Source organism: Propithecus coquereli, unplaced genomic scaffold (genome assembly GCF_000956105.1).
Source record: "Propithecus coquereli isolate 6110/MARCELLA unplaced genomic scaffold, Pcoq_1.0 Scaffold10, whole genome shotgun sequence".
NCBI classification, from domain to species: domain Eukaryota; kingdom Metazoa; phylum Chordata; class Mammalia; order Primates; family Indriidae; genus Propithecus; species Propithecus coquereli.
In genome coordinates, this window is record NW_012133858.1 from 19,574,093 (window position 1) to 19,596,963 (window position 22,871).

At 44.2% G+C, this 22,871-nt stretch overlaps 1 protein-coding gene across 3 annotated transcripts in view; it reads left to right on the forward strand.

Moving 5' to 3' along the window:
- ABCC5 (ATP-binding cassette, sub-family C (CFTR/MRP), member 5) overlaps positions 1–22,871 on the forward strand; it is a 78,561-nt gene that overhangs the window by 20,410 nt on the left and 35,280 nt on the right. For 2 of the 3 annotated variants that reach the window (XM_012641502.1, XM_012641508.1), the window contains exons 3-14: positions 2,632–2,789; positions 3,820–3,975; positions 4,627–4,774; positions 9,566–9,799; positions 9,952–10,125; positions 10,888–11,035; positions 13,012–13,160; positions 13,556–13,663; positions 17,043–17,399; positions 20,174–20,245; positions 22,475–22,599; positions 22,706–22,778. In XM_012641502.1, coding sequence (XP_012496956.1) covers positions 2,632–2,789; positions 3,820–3,975; positions 4,627–4,774; positions 9,566–9,799; positions 9,952–10,125; positions 10,888–11,035; positions 13,012–13,160; positions 13,556–13,663; positions 17,043–17,399; positions 20,174–20,245; positions 22,475–22,599; positions 22,706–22,778 — 1,902 coding nt within the window. Of the gene's footprint in view, positions 1–2,631; positions 2,790–3,819; positions 3,976–4,626; positions 4,775–7,181; positions 8,096–9,565; positions 9,800–9,951; positions 10,126–10,887; positions 11,036–13,011; positions 13,161–13,555; positions 13,664–17,042; positions 17,400–20,173; positions 20,246–22,474; positions 22,600–22,705; positions 22,779–22,871 lie in introns of those variants that run through there. The other variant, XM_012641513.1, reaches the window with a different exon arrangement.

A 22,871-nucleotide genomic window follows, 5' to 3' on the forward strand; every position in this document is an offset into this window, starting at 1 on the left:
AAAAAAAAAAAAAAAAATCCATTTAACTGTGCCATTTAGTAGCTTCCACACAACTTTAAATTGGAAATGATTCATCAGCGATATAATGACATGATAAAGGCAAATGTCAAGAGAAAAATCTAATAGAATTCTATAATGCCTTCCAAGAGATAAATGTGCTCAATTAAAATCATATACTCATGGATTGATTTCAGTATTTGGCAGTACCTATCTTTGTGAAGACATTTTCAGAGATGAAATTGTAAAATCTCATTACATATCAGCATTAACAGATGAAGATTTGCAATCGATTTTGATGAAAGGGAAAACTATTTTAAACCCCAGTTAAGTGAAATGTTATTCCTCCACAAAAGAATTACATTCTTCTTGTGAACAGACCTGTGTTATAAAAAATTGTACTCTATTACAATTTGAATTTTGTCAATAACCCTTTTGTGGAAATTTGTTTTCTCTCGTAATAGAAGTACCTACAGAATATCCTTGATTTTGTTTCTTGGCTCCCAAAGCCTAAAATATTTACAGTCTGGCCCTTTGCAGAGAATGTTTGTCAACCCCTAACTTAAAGCATTGATTTTTCTGTCTTTTTTACTTACATACACTTTTAAAGCAATCACAATTTCACTCTATGCTCTGCTTTACCTGCATCTCAGAAATTTTGATGTATTGCAGTTTGTTACTGTTTAGCTCAAAATATTTTCTAATTTCCACTTGATGTCTTTTTAAAATTATTTAGAATTTTATTGCGTAACTTCTGAATATTTGGAGATTTTCTTGTTACTGAATTCGAATTAAATTCCAAAGTGGTCAGAGCCCATACACTATGATGTCATTCTTTTGAGACTTATCACAGTTTGCTTTATGGCCCAGTACATAATCCATTTTGGCAGATACCCAATGTGTACCTGAGGTGGTATTTTAATCTTTTATCTTCTGAAGCTTTGGATATCCAAATAAGGATATCCAAATAAAGTCCTTGTAACATTCTGTACCTACTTTGTACAGATTCCAAGTTCCTACTCACTTATAGTACGTGTGCTTGTATTTTTAGTGTATCTTTCTTCTCTCTCAACCCAATAGTTTTTTTTTCTTCCCTTTGTGATTACATGCAGCTTAAAGGTAAGAAAAAAACCCTTTGTCGTGTCCTTGAATCTCAGCAGTCCTCAATTCATTACTAAGTGCCGTAGTCTCCAAACACTAAATTAAGTGTTCGCCTTATACGTAAAGAGTGTATCTTTTTCTTGTGCACCTCATAAGACTGACTCCTTTTCTTCTTGTTGACTCATTTGTCATGTTGTGTGCTTATTCTCTTGAAACCTGGTCTATCTTGCTTTTCACAAACAAGTGTACATTCCAGGGCTGTAAACTTTCCTGATACCAAGCAGTTATCTTATCTGAAAATATGCAACTGTGAACTGAAGCCGTGGTATTTGATCTGCTTTCGCATCCAGGTGATGGCCGTGCACAGATGCTACCCTTTCCGTTCTGCTACTATTTGAGTGGCCTCTGTTCTTTGTGGGAAAGAGGTGGTGTGTAAAAATAGACTCTGGTTTGTGTAAGATGTGGTGCGTTGTTGCCGTACCACCTAACTTTTTCTCGATTTGGGGATCTATTCTTTGTGAGTATTTCGCAATAATTGCTGGAAATATTCGTGATGATGCGAGTTTCACTGCTCAGAGGGAAAAGGAAGATGAGGAGATTGAGGAAATTGAAGCTTCTCCTTCTGCAACAGGAAAGCATAAACTTTGAGTTACCTTTAGGGTTATTTTGTGAGCACTTTTCCAGTAAATGGGATAGATGTGTTCAGATTCTTGGCCCACCCTCTTCTGCCACAGTCAGACCTTGAATTACTTGTACTTTTGTTAATCTAATTAATTAACATTTATAAGCTTTATAGTAAATAATATGTAATGATATTTCCACTCACGAGGTCCTCTGCTTTGTGCTATAGGAAAGGCGGATTGGAGCTCTTTAGCTATGCGGCCAGGCTGAGAACCCATGTTCTGTTCTCCCTGTTGCCGAGAAGAGAGAGATACAGGAGGCTCTTACTGCATGACGGGGCTGTTTAATTGGGGCTGATTGTGAAGTTTTTGTCACAGAAAATGAGCAGTAGAATTTGCAGTTAATAGGGAAGTAATTGACTCTCAGTAATTGGCTTCTGTTTCTCATCTTGAGAAACAGAAGATAAAATATTTGGTGATAAAAATATAAATTTTAAAATGTACAAACACAAAGAGTAAACTGTGATATAACCTGGGGACTTTACTTAATGAATCAGCATTGGCACATCAATTGTAACCAATGTACCACACTAATGGAAGATGTTCATAATAAGAAAAATGGATGGGGAGCAGATGGGGGAGGTGAGGAGGTATATGGGAATGCTCTGTACTCTCTTCAGTTTTTCTGTAAACCTAAAGGTGTTCAAAAAAGAAAAATCTGTTAAAAATTTTTAAATATCTAGCTGAATGTTCTTTAGTGGGTTGATACCATACAAAGTTAGTATTGAACCTCCTATCCCTTGGGATTTCTCAGTGAAGATGAAGTTGGTTTGCTTCATCTACCATCAGTTAGATTTGTCTCTCACCTGTCTATTAACTGTGCTCTTGCCTCCCTTCCTGTCTGTTGGAACAGTTGGAATGCCAAGATGCCTTGGAAACAGCAGCCCGAGCGGAGGGCCTTTCTCTGGATGTCTCTATGCATTCTCAGCTCAGAATTCTGGATGAGGAACATCCCAAGGGAAAGTACCATCATGGCTTGAGTGCTCTGAAGCCCATCCGGACCACTTCCAAGTAAGAGGCCCTGCTGGTTAATGACTCGTCAGGGAAGCATCAAAAGCATTTTTGAAAGTTCAGGCTAAGATTAGACCAGCTGGGGAGACTTCTCTTTGCTACGCAGTGTTTTCTGTTTTTTGTTTTTGAGACAGAGTCTCGTTCTGTTGCCTGGGCTAGAGTGCAGTGGTGTCAGTCCAGCTCACAGCAACCTCGAACTCCTGGGCTCAAGTGAGCTTCCTGCCTCAGCCTCCTGAGTAGTTGGGGCTACAGGCACACACCACCATACCCAGCTGATTTTTCTATTTTTTTGTAGAGATACAGTCTCGATAGGTTGCCTGGGCTAGAGTGCAATGGCATCATCATAGCTCACTGCAACCTCAAACTCCTGGGCTCAAGCAATCCTCCTGCCTCAGCCTCCTGAGTAGCTGGAACTATAGGCATACACCACCACACCTGGCTAATTTTTCTATTTTTGTAGAGATAGGATCTTGCTATGTTGCTCAGGCTGGTCTCAAACTCCTGGCCTCAAGTGATCCTCCCGCCTTGGCTTCCAAAAGCCCTGGAATTATAGGCGTGAGCCACCATGTTGGTTTACTCAGTGTATTTTATTTTATTTTTTTATTTTTTTTATTTATTTTTTTTTTTTGGAGACAGAGTCTCACTCTGTTGCCCTGGCTAGAGTGAGTGCCGTGGCGTTAGCCTAGCTCACAGCAACCTCAAACTCCTGGGCTCAAGCGATCCTCCAGCCTCAGCCTCCCGAGTAGCTGGGACTACAGGCATGCGCCACCATGCCCGGCTAATTTTTTTTTTTTTCTATATATTTTTAGTTGTCCAATTAATTTCTTTCTATTTTTAGTAGAGACGGGGTCTCGCTCTTGCTCAGGCTGGTCTCGAACTCCTGAGCTCAAACAATCCGCCCGCCTCGGCCTCCCAGAGAGCTAGGATTACAGGCGTGAGCCACCGCGCCCGGCCTACTCAGTGTATTTTAAATACTGGCAGTCTCTCAGTGTGTGTTGACAGTTTTGTGATTTCGATTTTCTCTCCTTAGACACCAGCACCCAGTGGACAATGCTGGGCTCTTCTCCTGCATGACTTTTTCATGGCTTTCTCCTCTGGCCCACATGGCCCACAAGAAGGGGGAGCTCTTAATGGAGGACGTGTGGTCTTTGTCCAAGCACGAGTCCTCCGACGTGAACTGCAGAAGGTAGGCGTCTCTGGTCCACCCTGGTCTCCCAGTGCTGGGTGGGTAGTGCCTGAGCTAGGAGTGTGAAGCCTACAGCTCTGTGTCCTGTGAAGAGCTATGCTGTTCTGTGGAGGGAGGGTGGCCTGGGGATGACTCTTTCTCTTTGCTCTTTTGCTTTACTCCTATTTCACCTTTGATCCTATTTTAACCACGGGCTTTCTCTCTCTCTCTCAGCCCCGCTTCTCTTCCTGAGTCTGCAGGGAGATTATGTTGCTGCCTTGTGACAGAGTACATTTTTGTGGTAGCTGATTGTCATGATTAAAACTTAGTTTACAACTTTACATTTTACCACAGGAACCTTCAGAAAGGGTTGGGGACCCTTGAGAAAGGGAGTTCTTATACATTTCATTCAGGGGTGACTTTTCTGGGTGGAAGGAAAGGCTTTCACTCATATCATTTTCTGTATCCTGAGAGGCTCCCTGTACAGGGTAAATCTGTAGCTACCCTGGAAGGGTATTTTCTTCCTGAAGGTGAAGATTATGTACACAATTTTAAAGGAGAGACTTGTGTGAGTGTTGACAAAGCCTGGAGACAAACAGTGATGGCAGGAGGGAAGCTAGGTGTGCCTTTTCCCCTGGGGAGAGTGTAACGAGGACATGTGCCCTTGTTAAGACTAGAGAGACTGTGGCAAGAAGAGCTGAATGAAGTGGGGCCAGACGCTGCTTCCCTGCGAAGGGTTGTGTGGATCTTCTGCCGCACCAGGCTCGTCCTGTCCATCGTGTGCCTGATGATCACGCAGCTGGCTGGCTTCAGCGGACCAGTAAGTCTAACCATCCTTTCTGACAGTCTCCAGGGGCCCGGCCACGGCCAGCTCTAACGCTCTTGTTCTGTTGCAGGGGTTGTGCTCAGCTTTGGGCTAGGTAGCCTTAGAGATGCCTCCAGGTCTGTTGAAAGGGGTCGATGGATTTTGGAGCAAACGGTGGCTTATCAGCCGCTGGGAGGATGAGGGGACAGTGTTGCCAGAGAAGAAACAGAACTGGCTTGCCTTCCTGAGTCGGGGGAGAAACTGAACTGATTCCAGTTCTTCACAGGACTGTCCTTCTTGGTTGTGTGTCCACATGAAATGACAGTTTTGGTCCAGGCAAATGTGTCTTGCGGTGTTGTGAGTGGGTGAGAGAACGTTGCGTGGCATGGCTGGTGAGCCAGCGCCGATGACATGCTGGGTGCCTGGAGGCAGAGGTGTCACGTGTTTGGCGAGTCTGTGGCAAATGAGCCCTGAGGAAACGAGAGGACTGTCGAGGTTTTTAGGAGTCTGACCTGGAGTCCACTTTAAGTCTGGTTTATAGTGTGAACTATGTGGCAAGCATTGGGGTGGCAGCTGTGGCGTTTCCTAGACTGTACTGAAGCAGAGTAGGTGAGAGAGCCTGTGACATTCACGCTGTTTCCTGGGCACCTGTTCCTTACACCTGCTGTGCTGCCTTACACTTGAGACTTTGATTAAATCTATTCTCTGCATATTTGCCTTGAGGCATCGGAGCAGTAGTACTGCTTATACTGTGCATTTTCCGTGTGTGGGTAAGCTGGAGGTTCATGGTTTTGGTAAGTATGCAATCATGATGCATGGTGATTAGGTAAAACTAATTTGCAGTTTTGTGTTTTTGTTTTTCTTAAATGTTTGATGCCTCTTGTTAAAGTGTTGATCTCTTTTCTGAAGCAGAGAACACTACTTTTCTGGTATTGAGTTTCTATATTAATTGACCAACTAACATACTTTTACGTAAGTTTTAAGTAAGAAGGACCATGTAATTGAAATGTTATGTTATATTATTGACCAAATTGGCAAACATTTTCATAGAGCCAGCTTCCCCTAAGAAGAGCTTCTGTCATTGTTTCACTACAGGGTTGGTGGCTGCTCTGATCCTTCATAGAGTTCTTTCATCTGGGTAGCACCATATGCAGGCTTTCTTAATAAAGCGATAATGGGCTTTCTCACTTCCAGTTGGCCAGTGCAAGAACTTCATTGGCTCCCCTCAAAAAAAAAAAAATTTTCATGGATTATTGGGATTTTAATTCTTTTTGGAAAAAAAATGTTACGTGTGCATGTTCAGCTTGGTGGTGGCTTTCCAGTCACTCCCTTGAGCATCTGTATATTACTTAATTTCTCATTTATGGTGTAGTGCACTGGGATACTAATTTCTAATAAACTCTTCTAGATGCCAGGGAAAGCTGAGAGCCCTCCTTTAACAGGAAAACAGCAGCGTGCTTTTTCTTCTCTTTGCCCTTTTGGGGAAGAGCACCTCAGGGCCAGTGTTATTTCATGAGATTCCATCCTACAACAACTGAGAAAGCAATGGATTCATCCATCCCTCTTATTGATAAAAAGATTTGAAAGTGTAAACAATAAAGATTTAAAAGTGTAAACAATGCAAACTTCTTTTTTGGAGCTCCAGTTCTAATGCATTTCTTTTAATTGGAAATTAAAGAACCAGGCTGGTTTTGAGATTAGTACTAGCAATGAACAAACCTCTTGTCTGTGGACTTAAATCCTTTTGACGAACATCCATTTTAGATTTTTGCAAAATTTCTAATCTGGCATGACTTTCAAACTAGTTTAATCTGTTCTTATAGAAACCTACGTAAGAATGGACTCCTCAAATGTGGGCTCCCCAAATATAGCATCATTATTTCTTGTCCGCCTTCAGGTCTCACTGAACCTTGGTAGCCACACACACAATGGATGAAACACAACCAAAGTTGTTGTGTTTCGGTTTTTTGTGACTGCTGGCCATTTATGGATCCAAGGTTTTGGTGATGCCAGTGGACCAGCACTGTGTGCCAGTTGCCCAAGGGTCACGATAATGTTATAGGAGTACCAGAATCTACAGGAGTAGCCAAATTGCTAAATTTACAGAGATGCTTTTGGGGCCTTCCTGGATTAAGACAGCTTTAAAAGACCAGGCCTGACCTATCCTATGATCTGTTTGTAAAGAATTAGCATCCGCCCTGTAGATCTGCAAGAGAAGGCTACCTCCTGCGGTGCTATCTCTTGGTGAATGCTAACTCTGCTCCAGGGCCTTTTGGGGAAAAAGGACAGTGTAAAGCCTTTAGAGAGGTAAGTTTCCCACCCTTCCAACCTCTCTCCAGCTGCAGCTTGCTTGGTGCTGTCAGGATCTGGATTTGGGGGGAGTCTCTCTGTAGTGGAACCAGTGACAGAAGCTGTTCTTTAGAATTTTCAGGATGGCTGTATTCTGCGGTCAGAATGAGAGAGTCAAGCTGGGCAGAATCTCTCGCCAAGAGTTCAGGTAAGGTAAAGTTTATTCACTGGGAATGCTTTCCACAGCCAGACAGCTATGCTGACGGTCTTGAGTTTTCTTCCAATTTGTTTAGATTTAAATGATAAATTTGTAAACTTTTTAAAAACTAAATTTTGGTTGGATTTTTCATGAAAACCTTTTTTTCTTTTATCCCATACAAAATGGTTTGAAATGTCATTGCTTTTTAAAAACCCTATGTGTTGGAAATTCTTTAATCTGCTGTTTCCTCTTTTTCCCCCTTTGAAAGTTTTGCATAGTGTAAACATTCATTATGTCTTTTACCTTCCCTGCTCCTCCCCTCTGGGAGGTGCTAATGCTATTACCGGTGCTGAAAAATGGCACTCTAAAGGTATGGGAAGGAAGGAGCCCAAAACAACAACCTGCTGTCCCTTCAGCCTTCCTTTGGAGACTGCTCCATCAGTGCCGAGGTGTGTGGGAACATGCTTCACTGCACCGCCATCTTACTGAGTTGCTTCACGTGAGGAAAAGGGGCTTTGACCCCGTGACTCAGTTCCGCATTTTGGATTGCATACTGGAAAAGAAGCCAATCTTCTTGCTAGTAAACCAACAACCAGCTGTACACAGTGGTGACCCAAGCAATGGATATAAACCTAAAATCTGAGGGAGGGGAGAGGTGGAATACAGTAGTTCTTGGAATCTGAAATCTCCCATTTGATCAGGTTATTTACTGGGACTTGACGTAAATCTGATTGGTGGGGATCCTCTCCTAGGACTAATGGTCATCTGGTATTTATTTACTCTCAGGAAAAACGAGAAATACAAATTAACCTGGAGAGAGTCTGGGTTCTGGGATTCGGCATTAGTTACTCCAGGACGATCGTGTCTGGCCTCCATTGTCTGTCATTCAGCTCTGGCTTACAGCTGCAGTGACCTCCGCTATGAGGAACCAAGATAGATGGGCGGATGGGTTTCGAGATAATTTTTTTTTCTTCCTTTAGGGTGGGGGATTGATTTGGCTGCCTTTTGCTGTGTTTTGTTTTGTTTTATTTTTGTCAAGATCAATTTTAGCTATAAGGACTTGAAAAGACTCAGAAGGGTGCCACCAGTTTTTCCTCGAGGCCTAGAATTCTGTATTCTGTCCTGAGCCGAGGTAATTCCTCCCAGCTTAGTGCACCAATAGCACCAGCAATTTTGAGCAAAATACCTCTTTGGGGGAGTTTTCAGTTTTGTTTTGTTTTTTAATTCTCTTTCCTTAGCAACAAAGTCTTTAATCCTAGAGAATCTACTCCCTTGCAGAATCCTTGCAACCTCAGGAGCCCTAACTGATTGAGTGCTGTCAGCCTGGTGTACTACTTCGGACTTGGAAACAGATACCGGTTCTATCCTGTATTTCCACTGTGTGTAGTTAAAACAACAGTCAGAGGCCAGATGACCTGTTAGATGGCTAGCCCTGTATAACTCGACTCTGTATGTTCCCATTGTATGTTACTGCAATGCTCCTGTTGTACAGTGTTTGTGAGATGCTCTTTGAAGATGGTACTTTTATATTTTTTTCATTTTCAATAAAAGTACATTATTTCCCACTTCTGGTATTTAATACTGTTGCTGAATGTGCCTTGTGTGAGTGTGTGCTCCGGCGTTGCAGGACCTCAGAGCTGGAGGTGGCACTCGGTGGTTCTTGGGGGCTGGCTGCCTTCCCTCTCTGCAGGTGGTGTTAGACATATGCTACCTGAGGTAACATGTTTTTGTTTTTGGGAGGGAGTTGGGAGTGGGGAGGGCCCATGGGAGGGTTTCTGGATTTCTGATAGTCTGCTTTGTTTGCTCTCTTCTGTACTATTAAACTGCTGATGTTTATTTTCAGGAATGTTTTGCAAATGCACTTCTCACTCTTCCCCAGTACAACTGTAGGTACACTGTTCCTTTTTATCAAATAAGCACGTTTGAAACGATCCAAAAAAAGGTCTTAATTTCATTTAAAGAAATGTATCCATGTGTGGAGTTACTGGAATAAGGTCAAAGATATACTTTTGAATGACCACATGTTTAGAATTAATTTCAGCTCATGGACAGGTTTATGTTACATTAGAAAGAGTAATGGTTTTGATAGTGTCCTTAAGAAGAAAGTCTCAAATTAGACTTACCTCCTGCAAAATGTCCTGAATAAATGACTGTAGGCAGACTGTAGTAATATTTGGTCCTCCAGGAAGATTTTCCTTTGCTTGCACACTGGTCACTGTACAGTGGAGCTGCCTACTCTTTCTAACTTAACATAAAACTATGGTATTGTGTGTGGGTGCTGTGGAGATGTTGACAGTGGTGTGTGTTTCTCCCTGTAGGCCTTCATGGTGAAACACCTCTTGGAGTACACCCAGGCAACAGAGTCTAACCTGCAGTACAGCTTGCTGTTAGTCCTGGGCCTCCTTCTGACAGAAATTGTGCGGTCTTGGTCACTGGCACTCACTTGGGCGTTGAATTACCGAACTGGTGTCCGCTTGCGGGGGGCCATCCTAACTATGGCATTTAAGAAGATCCTTAAGTTAAAGAACATTAAAGAAAAGTCCCTGGGTGAGGTGAGTGAGGGATGTCTGCTTCACGGCAAAGACCAACTTCCCAGCAGGAACTGCTTTCTTTCCTCGGGCCCCTGCTTTGTCCTTTATCTTCCTCCTGAGACAAGTGACCTGTGTCCTTGCAGGGCCCCCTCACTACTCTTTGTGTCTTGTAGCTCATCAACATTTGCTCCAACGATGGGCACAGGATGTTTGAGGCAGCTGCTGTGGGCAGCTTGTTGGCTGGAGGACCCGTTGTTGCCATCTTAGGCATGATTTATAATGTAATTATCCTGGGACCAACAGGCTTCCTGGGATCCGCTGTTTTTATCCTCTTTTATCCAGCAATGGTGAGTAAATCTCCTAGCTGTGTCTTGACAGTTTCTCCTTAGTAGATGAGTTACTTCCATTGGGTTATAGTAGGCATCCCTGGGGTATCACATCTTTCATTGGAAATTTCCTCAAAGCAGTTAACTGGTTTGGAAAAATCTGGAGCTGTTCAGTGTTCAGTCCATATGGGCAGAAATGTGACTTGAGAAGAAGTAAAGTGTCATTTGCATAAAGGCAGTGGCTCCTAATGACATTTAAAAAGAGAAAATCTAGCCAGGCATGGTGGCACACCATGGTAGCTGGGTGGTCCCAGCTACTTGGGAGGCTAAGACAAGAGGCTAGCTTGAGCCGGGGAGTATGAGACAAGCATGGGCAACATAGCAAGACTCAGTTTTTAAAAAACAAACAACAAAAACCAAAAAAACTATTACAAGAAAAAGAAAATCTGAGTGAAGGAGAAGATCAGCAAGTGAACCCTCCTGCCCTGCTGTAACACAGGAGTGTGTGAGTTACGCCCTCTGGAGTTGGTTCTGATGTGGCTCTCTTGCTTCCCCTTTGGTGGCACTCTGTATCTGTGATCACTATGAGAACAAATATTTGTCTTCACTGCCTTGTAAAGAGAAGAGAATTAATATTATCAGCCAGTAGGTCACAGTACAACTACATGAAATCTGGCCTGTCCAAACAGATAACAGATTTTATTTAGAATGACCTTAAGCAGATTAGGCAGTTCTCAAGTTGGAATGAGCTTTGATTTGGTGTGGTATCGCTTTTCTTTTCAGATGTTTGCATCACGGCTCACTGCATATTTTAGGAGAAAATGTGTGGCTGCCACAGATGACCGTGTCCAGAAGATGAATGAAGTTCTTACCTACATTAAATTTATTAAAATGTATGCCTGGGTGAAAGCATTTTCTCAAAGTGTCCAAAGTGAGTTTAAAGATTTCATATGTGGATATGGTAGAAGGACTTTGGATTCCTTGGGTCTGATTACTCACACAGCTTTGCTTCCTGAGCACTTTAGATACTAGGACACCTAATGTCATAGTGTCATTATATACAGTCCTGTTTAGAGGCATCTTAGAGATTTGTACCTGTAACTTCATGTCACCTATGAGGAAATTGAGACCTGGGAAAATTGTGATTTTCCCAAGATAACACAGCTAGTTAGGAATAATTCAGTTTCAAAGCCCCTGGGTATATTCTTGTCCTGCCCATGATTTCCGGGCCTGGCTGTCAGGCTGTCACAGAAGACAGTATCAAATGACTGCTGAGAACTCCACTTTTGCCCCTTCTACTCTGTGGCTGCAAATGCACCAGAGGTGGTTGTATGACCTGAGTGGTGGTCTGGGAGTCAGGATGGTTGGACTCTGGTCCTGTCTGCCACTCACTAGGAGCTTTTTTGTTTGTTTTATTTTTTATTTTTGTTTTTTTAAATGATTGATGTTGACTCACCAGGTTCTCAGTGCCCGGCCCCATCTTGATCTGTAAATTTAATGCAGGCATAAGCACGTGCAATATGTAAGTGTCACAAAGCTAGGAGGAATAATCAGCACAGACTGGACATTCAGAAAGATCTCAACAGAAGGTGAAATGATGGGCCTTAAGACAGGTAAAATTGAAGAAGGATGTATTTAAAGGCATGTGAGAGTTTAAATATGTAGGTACATTTCATATTTATTTAAATAAAAAAGATATGGGCTGTTAGTGGACCATAACCTTACAGAGAGCTGACTGAATACAGTGCTGTTAAACAGTTAATGCAGTTCTAAGTGGAATAGAAATACAGTGTTCAGGTCAAGGTAGCTGTTTTAGTTTCACTGACTCAACCTTAGGGAACATTATGTACAGTGTTATTTATGAGGGCTGTTAAGCTAAGAAGCATCTAGAGGAGGTGACCATGCAGAGGTGTCCAGCAGTGGATTGCGCTGCCTTGTTAAGTAGCGAGTTTGTTTCCACCGGAGTGGAACAAATGGGTTCCGAATGGATGTTTGCCAGCATGCTGATGGCAGGATGGCTGTTCAGGGTCCTTTCTGGCTCTCAGATTCTATAGTTTTATGATCTTTTTTCTGAGATGCTACCCATCCTTCATCTCTGACTGGTATCTGTACCTGTGTGTGTTAATTTGCAAAGAGCAATGAGTTTAGTGTTTTTATGTGACTTATGAATTAGCTCTGAAGACAGTTCCCAATGCAATGGTAATACCTTTAAGGTAAGTGCATAGCCTCTCAGAAGAATTACTTTTATAGTTAAAAATACATCACTATTTTATTGTTATACTTCCTGCTCCTTGGTCTTTAAAAAGTACTCCATCGTTGCTCTGTTAAGAAGAGTGTTGGTTTTGCAGGTATTTAAGAAAAATCATTCTGCCTATAGAAATTGCATTTCACCCATCTTCTTCCAATCATCCCTAGAGCTTTTTGGTGTGGAAGCTTCTATCCCATTGCCAACATACAGCAGGCTCTCTAGGAAATCTCAGTCCTTTTTTAATTCTCTACTGCCGTTGTATAGTCTTTGCTATAGTTCCTTAGGCAAAAAATAAACAACTAGGTAAGAAAACAAACTGTCAATTGTAGAGACGATTAATGTCTTCATTCCTTCTAAACCTAAGAAACTTATAAGAAGAATCAGAAAAGGGCAGAAGATGGTCACTGTAGTCACATGTAGTGACAGCTTTCTGTTAGATTCATTCCTGTGACTTGCTCCATTTCAAACCTTGGGCTTATGTACCAGCTTTAATGGTAGAACTGATAGTCATTGACCTAGTGTTTGCATCATAGATGTTAAAGGGTCATATTGAAATTTATGTGTGGCTGAAGACTGACAGAGTCGTATTTGGTGGTGGAGGAGAAATGTCCCAAGATTTCTTTTAACTTGTTTTGAAATTGGCTTGCTTTTGTTCATAGAAATCCGAGAGGAGGAGCGTCGGATATTGGAAAAAGCCGGGTACTTTCAGAGCATCACTGTTGGTGTGGCTCCCATCGTGGTGGTGATCGCCAGCGTGGTGACGTTCTCTGTTCACATGACCCTGGGCTTCGATCTGACAGCAGCACAGGTCAGGGAGCCCTCGGGGATGGGGAACATTCTAGAAATACCATAGATTGGAGGTTCCCCCAAGAATGAGAAGGTGTTTTTTCATACACGTGATTGAGCTCAGAAGCAGGAGAGCGGAGAGCCAGCCCTTATGCACAAATAGTGTGTGGGTTGTTTTAGACAACCTAAGTTTGGATTTAATTATGAAAATACAGATCATCCTGTGTTTCAGATTTACTGAGAATTTTAATTGAAGGTCTAATTAAAACCCTATTTTTTAAAAAATGTAGCTGACTTGTAGTGACATTGGACGGTCAGGCTGTAGCCGTCCTAGCGCCTGCGAGGAAATTGCCGATGTCTTGTCATTTTAGGTGCATAGCCTAATCAGGCTCAGATTCTTCTCTTTCCCATTTTCAGGCTTTCACAGTGGTGACTGTCTTCAATTCCATGACTTTTGCTTTGAAAGTAACACCGTTCTCAGTAAAGTCCCTCTCAGAAGCGTCGGTTGCTGTTGACAGATTTAAGGTAAGTGGCTCCATTCCCCTCTCCCATGTCAGGAGCCGTCCTGGCACAACCAGCTGCTGCCTCTGTCCCAAGGGCCACACAGGCGGGCTGCACTTGGCTTTGGCTTACCGTTAGCCTTTTGGCAAGTTGGCAAGAAAGGGACAGTGGAGGAGACTGAATTAAGGAACGAGACTAGTCACCTTTTTAAATTAATATGTATTTTTACATCTTGTGGATGATGGGCTCTGGGCTCCCAGGATTTCAGTGTTCCCCTTTAGCGCTGGCCTCTCCATCTGGGCCCGACAGGGACATGTGTCATAACTCACTGGGCCTGGAAGTGATTTTAAACCTAGAAGACCATTGCTGTTGGGTGACTCTCAGGGTTTCCTCCCCTTGATCTTTGTCATTGTCATTTTGATTGGTTGACATCCTAAGTCCTTTTTTTTCTTTTGAGACAGAGTCTCACTCTGTTACCCTGGGTAGAGTGTGGTGGTGTCGTCATAGCTCACTGCACCCTCAAATTCCTGGGCTCAAGTGATCCTCCTGCCTTGGCCTCCCAAAGTGCTAGGATTATAGGCGTGAGCCACCGTGCCCAGCCTGTTGTTATATTCTCGTTAGTGAATGGATTTCATAGCATTTTGGATGAAGAAATAAGAGTGTGTAGCGTAGGTTTGTTCTCTTGTTTTTTGAGGGTTCTCTTCACTTATTAGTAAGGACTTATATCAGCAGGTGGCTTTTCACACCATAGTTCTCTCCTCTGTGCAGGAAGCTTTGGAGTTAACAATAGAAGCAAAATCACCCAGAGCTCTGTTATATGCCCCATGAGACGTCAGTCCCATTCTGTCTTATTCCTCTTGGCAGTCTTTTTTTCCCCTTCTTTCTTTAATTAGATACTTGGCCGAAGATAATAGGTATTTATTCCTTAATCCCCCCAACTCTAAGCTGGTTCTTTCTTATTATCTTCAGGTGCTTATTAATTAGCATTACATTTACTTCCCTAGGGTGTTGAGGAGGGATTGTCTTAGCTGTAAGGCAACTGTTCATAATAAATGTTTCTGAGTTCATTAAAGGAAATCTGCCTGAATCCTGGGGGATCATCTAAGGCAGGCTCTTCAAAACAACAACAAAAGTGTTCCTGAGATTATGTCTTCCCAGAAAGCACCTGCTCTCCCATCATTTCTAGGAGATGGACAGGAGGATAACAAGGGTGGGACTTGCCTCTTTATTTTTGCAGACTTTGAAATTCAGTGAAGATGTTGTGGAAGCCTGCTTTTTACCTTGTGCCTTCTTGTTTTGTGTTATTTCCTTTCTCTTTCTTTTATTGGAGTTGGGGATCTGATAGATACACAAGTGTAGCCTTTTCTCCTATCTGACCTTCCCCGAAAGTGCATCTTGCAGAAGAATTTGTCGCCTCCTGTTGGGTAGTATGAATAAAGGATAGAAAAAGAGATATAAAATTTCTAGGAGGATATTAAGCTGTAGAAAGCCAGAAAGAAGCCACGTTGTGGGTTTTCTGGTCAGATGTCACCAGTTGTAGTAGGGTGGCCAGCTCTAGCAAAGAAAAACACAGGTCACCCAGTTAAATACTGCACAGACATAATTATAGTGAAAAATTATTCACTGTTTTTCTGGAATCCAAATTTAACTGGGCATCTTGCATTTTAGCTGGCAACCCTGTGAGTAGTCCCCTCTCTGCCCAACGGATACATTCTGATTTGATTCTTCTAGTGAATGAGGGTAACGTTTTGATGGTCAGTGTCAGGTGGTGAGGTTGAGTTTTATGGTTTGTGTACCTCTAAGATTCTTTTGCCCTGGAAGGTGCAAATCCAAGTAGATACAAACTCAAGTGTGGTGAGGCCCTTCTTTGCCTGTCAGCATGTCAGGGCAGAGTGACCTGAAGCCGAAATCCTCCTGGGAGGAGGGCAGGGCTGCAGGGAGTGGAAAGGAAGGATGGGCAAGGAGCTGTGCAAACCTGTAGGTACCAGCATGTTTCTTAATAGTTTATTGAGGCCTAAGATCTTCATCCTTTTAATAACTTTTGAGAGGAGAGAAATGCTGGGAATTCTGTCAGCATGTGGCTTTACTCTGTGAAAGTGACCGAAATATTAGGCATGCTATTCTTAGCTCCTTCTCTCAGGAAGACCGAACAAATGAAACCAACAGCTGTTTTCAGCAGCAGCTAAACCTAAGGTAGACCAAGAGTGAAGATTATCTAGGAAATTTAGAAACATGGCACTTCTAGGAAGATTAGTGATTAGGAATGAATGGGAGAGTGGTGACTTAAGGGAGGACAAGAGCAAGTTTGGAAGTTTCGAATCCAAGAGAAAGGGTTTGTTCTTGGGGAAGCAGATTATGTATTACATTTAGTAGCATCTGCAAACTTTAAGATCGTTGGGGGTTCTTAGTACCTAAGCAAAGAGTCCTGACCCTGCGAGTCATCTTTTCTCTAAAGATTTTCTAATGTTTTAAAATTTTTTATTAAAAATTTTTTTTTTTTTTATCATACTAGGCATCCAACTGTGATAGTATTCTGTAGAGAAGGTCGCTGGTCTAAGAGGGTTGCCAAAAGTGGATTCAAAGTCTTATGGGAAAGTCCTGGGCTATGATTTATTATGGTTAGTGTTTCACATCTTATTTTAGGAACATTTCTCTTTTCAAGAATTCCGTTTTTATTCTCTTAACATAACTCAGTGGGACTCTGGGAATGAGTGGGAGGAAAGAGCCTTGTTCTCTTCCCGAGGGATATTTCTCCAGGAGGTACCCTTCACTTTCATGGAAGTCTATTCCTTTGGTCATTTAAATTCTCGCAAGTTCCAAGGCAGGGCTTTGAAGACAAAAGAATTTCTTGGCAAGAAGATGTACTGTATAGTATATAACACCTTAGATACTCTTTTCTAACCCTAACAATGTAAGCCTAGTGACAATCTCAGTTCAGCCTGCCCGCAGATGGATGCAGTGTGTGGGTGAGGGAAGTGGACAGGCTTTGGGATTCTGCAGGAGGGGTCTGGAAGGAAAACAGGGTAGTGAGCGTCTGTGCCCTTTGGTTGTCCTACCTGCTACTCGGTAACTCATGATTGAGAACAAGGAGCTGCGTGCCAGTTAGCTGTCCTTAGGTCCACGTTAGGCTGGTAGAAAAGGAAAATGTAACTTAGCATGCAATGTGTAGTGTCGAGTGTGGGGTCGATTGACAAGGCCCCTGTACCTCCTGAGTTGTCCCTACACTCCTGCTGACCCCTGATGGGCCTGAGACTGGGCTACACTAATGAGCTACCTTTTGCCCTTCAGCTTCCTTCCACTGTATAGCCTGATGTGTTTTGCTACGTGAGTGTACGCCCTAGGCTTGTCTCCCTGGTCTTGATCCAGTGTCTCATCTTTGCACCTCTCTCACAACTCCTATCAGAGTTTGTTTCTAATGGAAGAGGTTCACATGATAAAGAACAAACCAGCCAGTCCTCACATCAAGATAGAGATGAAAAATGCCACCTTGGCATGGGACTCCTCCCATGCCAGTGTCCAGAACTCGCCCAAGCTGACCCCCAAAATGAAAAAAGACAAGAGGGCTGCCAGGGGCAAGAAAGAGAAGGTGAGGCAGCTGCAGCGCACTGAGCATCAGGCGGTGCTGGCAGAGCAGAAGGGCCACCTCCTCCTGGACAGTGACGAGCGGCCCAGCCCTGATGAGGAAGAAGGCAAGCACATCCACCTGGGGAGCCTCCGCCTGCAGAGGACGCTGTACAGCATCGACTTGGAAATCGAAGAGGTAAGTCCTGCCTCTGCCCACTCCTGCTCCGGGCCCACGCCCCGGCTACCGTGCCACGCCCTTTCTGATCTGGCAAGGAAAGTACTTTGTGCTATGAGTGATTTTGAACTAAAGAGCACATTGGACCAGCCCTGACTCTCAAAGAAATATGTAAGCATTTTACCAAAGAAATTACTAACAACTGATCTTGTGAGATGCTCATTTTATAGGCAAAGAAATGAAACTTTCAACTGGATTTTCCAGGATTTTTCCCTCCATAGGCTTCTGGCTACTGCAATTGTATGTGAGCTGTGATAATTATTTCTGGCTGTTGTAGCTCTATGTGGGCTCCTCGCTAGCACCAGGCTGTGCATCACACAGAATCTGACACATAATAGATGTTCTCAGTGCTGCTATTATAGACAATTGTGTTGTAAATTGATGAATACAAGTAAAGGATCATCATGGTGTGTGGTGTCGTGCGCAGATAGCATAGGATTGGATTCTCAGAGGGTCTCCTGTAGAAAGTGCCTGGAACAGGGACTCCAGGTTCAAGGCTTTTTGCATACAGAGTGTGTCTGGGAACCAGCACCATGTTCAGAGGGTCCCAAATGTCTAAATATTCATTCAACAGCCATTTTTTAAGTACCAGCTCTGTGCTGGGTGGTGTCATAGGGCTGGGAATATAGCAGCAAAAAACCAGACAGACAAACATCCCTGCCTTCCTGGAGCTTACGTTCTAGTGGGCAAAGCAGATGGTAAACAAGTAAAATACATTGTGCGTCAGGTGGTGATAGGGCTGTGAAGGAAGGGGATGGAGAGTGCTGGGGCAGGGAGCAGGTGTGGTTGCAGTTTGCGTAGGTTGCCTGAGGGAGGCCTCATTTAAAAAGTGTTACTTGAGCAAAGATCTAAAGGAGGTGAGGGAGTGAGCCATGTGTGCATCTCAGGGAAGGGCATTCCAGGCCGGAGAAATGGAATAGAGTACAAAGGCCCAAGTCTGGAGTGGCTCCGCTGGAGTGGAGCGAGCTTGGGAGAGAATGGGAGGTGCTGAGGGCAGAGGGGTGGTGGGTGCCAGACCTCTGGCGAGACTTTGGCTTTACTCTGAGTAGGAAGAGAAGCCGTGGGAGGATTTGGAGCAGAATGACATGATCCCACTTATGTATGAGGAGGATCATTCTAGCTGCTGGCTTCAGAAGAGCATGTAGGGAGACAAGAAAGCAAGGAGAACAGTTAAGATCTGTTACTGCAGTAACCCAGGAGGAGGCTGGGGATATCTTGGACCACGGGTGGCGGTGATGGAAGTGGTGAGAAACCTTTGTCCGCATGACTGGAAGTGGGCAGGAGGTGGATCTGATGCTGGAGGCATGTTAAGCAGGTCTAGAGCTAGACTGAGAACAAAAGTGTCCAGCTCTTGAAAGCTCTAAGCAAGCGGGGGAGACTAGTCCTTAGTGAGACTACCTGAAACTATTAGTGTAGTTATAAGTGAGGGGCACTCAAGTCAGTTTTTTACTTCGGTTAACTCCTAATAACAGGCTTTTTATTTAATAGCTATTACCATGGTTACTGAGAGAGCTCTGTTACGTAGCTAATCAGCTCTGTTAGAGAATTATTCCTCACATTCAGCAGAAATTTACTCTTCTCCTTTGTCTGTTGATTCTCCTGCCCTTTAGAGCCCACAGACACATGACAGACCTGTAGCCATGTGAAGAGAGGGACCGTAATTCTCGCCGGGTCTCCTCTTTAGGGAGGGGAAGGGAAGACGGGGTTTGCCAAATGTCTTCTGTGCAGTAGGCACTTACTTTATTGTTGGTGTCTCATTTAGTCACCAGAGCAGCGTTCTCTGTGTGACCCTGACTGGCCTGAGCAGAGATTGAACCTGTGGTTGACTTCCTCAGTACCACCAGGTGGTAATCCTTCAAACTCCTGGACCACGTCAGAAACTATTTGTTCAAAGACTTTTATTACCTACCAGACACTGTACTTGGTTCTACAAGAATAGCTCCTTTCCTCAAGGTGCTTGGAGTCCACTGAGGGAGACGCAGTATTAGTTTAAGTAACAAGGCCAGGATCACACAAGTCACAAGTGCTAATGGAGTTGGGATTCAAATCAAGGCCTGTCTGCCTCCAGAACCCATGCTGTTTCCTGACCACCACTCTTCCTTCCTTCCCTGGGAGGCTCGAGCCACATGGGGTGGCTTTTAAAGTCATCTGTCCTTGAAAACTTTCAGCACTACCTATTGAGAACTCATTATCTTGCCTGAGGACATTCAGTTAATCAAAGGCTTGACTTTCCACTTTTATGTGGGATTGTGGGTATAAATATTCCTCAGATTCCTGGAGTTGCCTTGCAGAAAAATGGAAGCAACAGTGCACTTAGTTTTTATTGAAAATAATTTATAGACCCTGGAGAAAAATCATAGTAGAGTGATTAAGAGTCCTGCCTTCTCTTCCCCAAAACAACAAAAACAAACAAAAAACATGGGTTACCAACAAAGTAGGAAAGGGCCCGAGCCTTCCTAAAAGTGTGTGTGGGATGCCTTAAGGTGTGTGGCACAGTTAAGTTTTCCCAAGGGCTTCCGTTTCTGTACCTCAGTGTATTCCCCACAGGAACCCTACGTGGTGGGCAGCTGGCAAGTGGGAAACCAAAGCTGAGTGACCTGTTGGGTCTGCAGGATGACGGTTCCCATGGTGATGGACTATAGTTAATGTGCTTTCCCTCAGAGACATTGCGGGCCCTAGGGATGAGCGGTTAGTAGTCTCTCAGTGCCCTTCCTCTCTCCGTGTGCTTTGTCCAGGGAAAACTGGTTGGAATCTGCGGCAGTGTGGGAAGTGGAAAAACCTCTCTCATTTCAGCCATTTTAGGCCAGGTAAGATTTTCGTTACTGTCCTTGACATTTTCTGCTTCTTTCTCTGGACTCCGCTTAGCAAAAGTCTCAGGAAAAATGAACTAATTTTCTGAAGAGTCAGGAAAAGTGGAAATAACATGAACCCTTGGTCTGCATCATGCTGCCAGCCCTTCCCCCACCCCGTTTCCACCCTTCACAGCATTGTGTCTGGAAGGGGGCTCAGTGGACACCTGATGAATGATGCCCCAGCTGGGGTCACCGTTTCTTGTGCCGCCTTTTATTCAGTCTGTGTTTATTGAGTGCCGTAGGTGTGCCGGACCGTGTGTTGGGAAAAGGCAGAGATAAGAGATGAACAGACACCCGGCGCTGCAGCACTGCCAACAGAGTTAAACTAGAGAAGCAGGGCAGCCGGCACTACCAGCCTCTGTTGGGGACGGGACAGTCAGGATTTGATCTGGAAGCAAAGCCCCACTTGGTTTTCAGCCTAACCACCGAAAGACTCGTGCCCTCAGGGGTTCGTGGTCCAGTGGAGCTAGGCCTCGTGGACACGCCAGCATGTCACAGGGCAATGAGGGAACAGTGCGCAGAGGGGCCCAACAAATAGCTGCCAGCTCTGGGGTTTATAGAGTGAGGGGTGCAAGGGCCACTCAGCTGAGACACAATTATCTTTACTATGTTTTAGGACCAAATAATCAGGAAAAACCCAGGATACCCATGTGCTTTTAAGCTGGAATTAAATTAGCTTGATTTAGATGGTTGAGTTGAGCATAAACTTGAGATTACCTCCTGAAGGGTGAGGTCCCCTGTATTGGAATGAACAAATGAGGGCAGTGGGGTGGGGAAGGGTGTCCTTGTAGCCTCCAGGATGTAGGATATTTTCTTGTCTTGTGTGGCGACAGCTGTTGCAGTTGGTGAGTTGTGGTGTCCAGGGCATTGGGAGGAACGCTGCGTTCAGATCATGGGGTGTCAGCCCCGCCCCCCATGCTCTCTTCTGCTTTATGGCACTCTCCAGTGGTTGGGCCCAGCCTTTGGTCTTTGTAAAAAGCAAAAAGCTTCTTAGGCGATTCTGATAATCAGCTGAGGGCCAAGCAATTCTGATAATTGCTTGAGGGCCAGTGATGAGAGACAGAGACTGGGGGTAGGGGCAGAAGGAGAGAGAAGGTCAATTCCGGAGTGCTACTCAGCAGTCTAGGACAATGCTCCTTTTCCAGGGGGTGGCTAGGCTGGGCGAGTTAGGTTGAAAACCCAGTGGGGTTTTGCTTCTCGATCAGATCCTGGCAGCCCTGTCTGATAGGGAGGTGGGTAGTGTTGGTCCTCCCTGCTTGTTTAGAGTTTAGCTCTTTGTTGACAGTGCTGCAGTGTGACGTGTTTGTGCAACAGCAGCCAGGATTGGGTTACCACAGTAGACCCTCCGTGAGTTCCCGAACACTTTGAAGAGCACATCAAAGTGCTTGCCACTTTGTGGGTGATTAGGTACACCTTTGTATGTACACTGTGTGTGATGGCTTTTGAGAGGACATGCTTATATGTGTGAGTGCTACACAGGCTGGTTGACAAAACTGCCTCAAAGTTATAGCATGCCTAACCCAAGACAAATGACTATTGTTGGTCCCAAAAGAAACCATGAAAGAGGAGAAAATGAATAAATCAATTCATGTCAATCACTGCGACTGAAAACAATTCAAACATGGCTCATGCAGTCCCTTCATGTTGGAGGAGACTGTCCATCATCATTATATAAATATGGTATAATACTAGTTGGTGTCTAACCTGAAATTTTTTCCTTTTGGTCCACATTTTATAGAAGCAACTGGGCTAGCCACCATCCTGGACTAATTGTGTCGATGAGTTGGGCTGCCCGCATCTTGAAGCAGGCACTAGCTGCAAATCCTTACAGCATCCTCTCCAGGGGAATTCTGAAAGGGCCTCTTTCTTGTGCTTGCTTCCCCTAATTAAACAGTTTGCAGTTAGGAGGAAGTGTAAAATGGCAAATGGGCTGCTGAGTAATATGTTTGTTCATTCAAGTTATGGGCTATGCTGGGCTCCCATCACACATAAGCAAGGAGAACTTTGATTTTCTTTGCTGCTGTAGCTCTCTTTGGAACAAAGGTGGGGTTTGGATTTGGGTCCAAAAGGCATCCAAGGAAGTCGCCAAAACTTGTAGATTCCAATGTGGAATGTGGGGGGTTCTGTTGGCTTAGGGCGATGGTTTTGAGTTATGATGCCATTGGATGGTGTCTGTCTCCCTAGATGACACTTCTAGAGGGCAGCATTGCAATCAGTGGAACCTTCGCTTATGTGGCCCAGCAGGCCTGGATCCTCAATGCCACCCTGAGAGACAACATCCTCTTTGGGAAGGAATTTGATGAAGAAAGGCAAGGAATGCTTGGTTTCCATCTTGGCCGCGTGAGATGCAAGGCAGCCCCAGTCAGTAGGCTTTACTGGAGTATGTCCCTGATGCTGTCTCTTTGTGTCCTCCAGATACAACTCTGTGCTGAATAGCTGCTGCCTGAGGCCTGACCTGGCCATTCTTCCCAACAGTGACCTGACTGAGGTACAGGCCTTAATGCCCCTGATGGGGCAGCACGTTTAGCAGGGAGGTTCTGGGGGATGAGTGGGAGGGCTGGTCCAGAGCCATCTCCCAGGA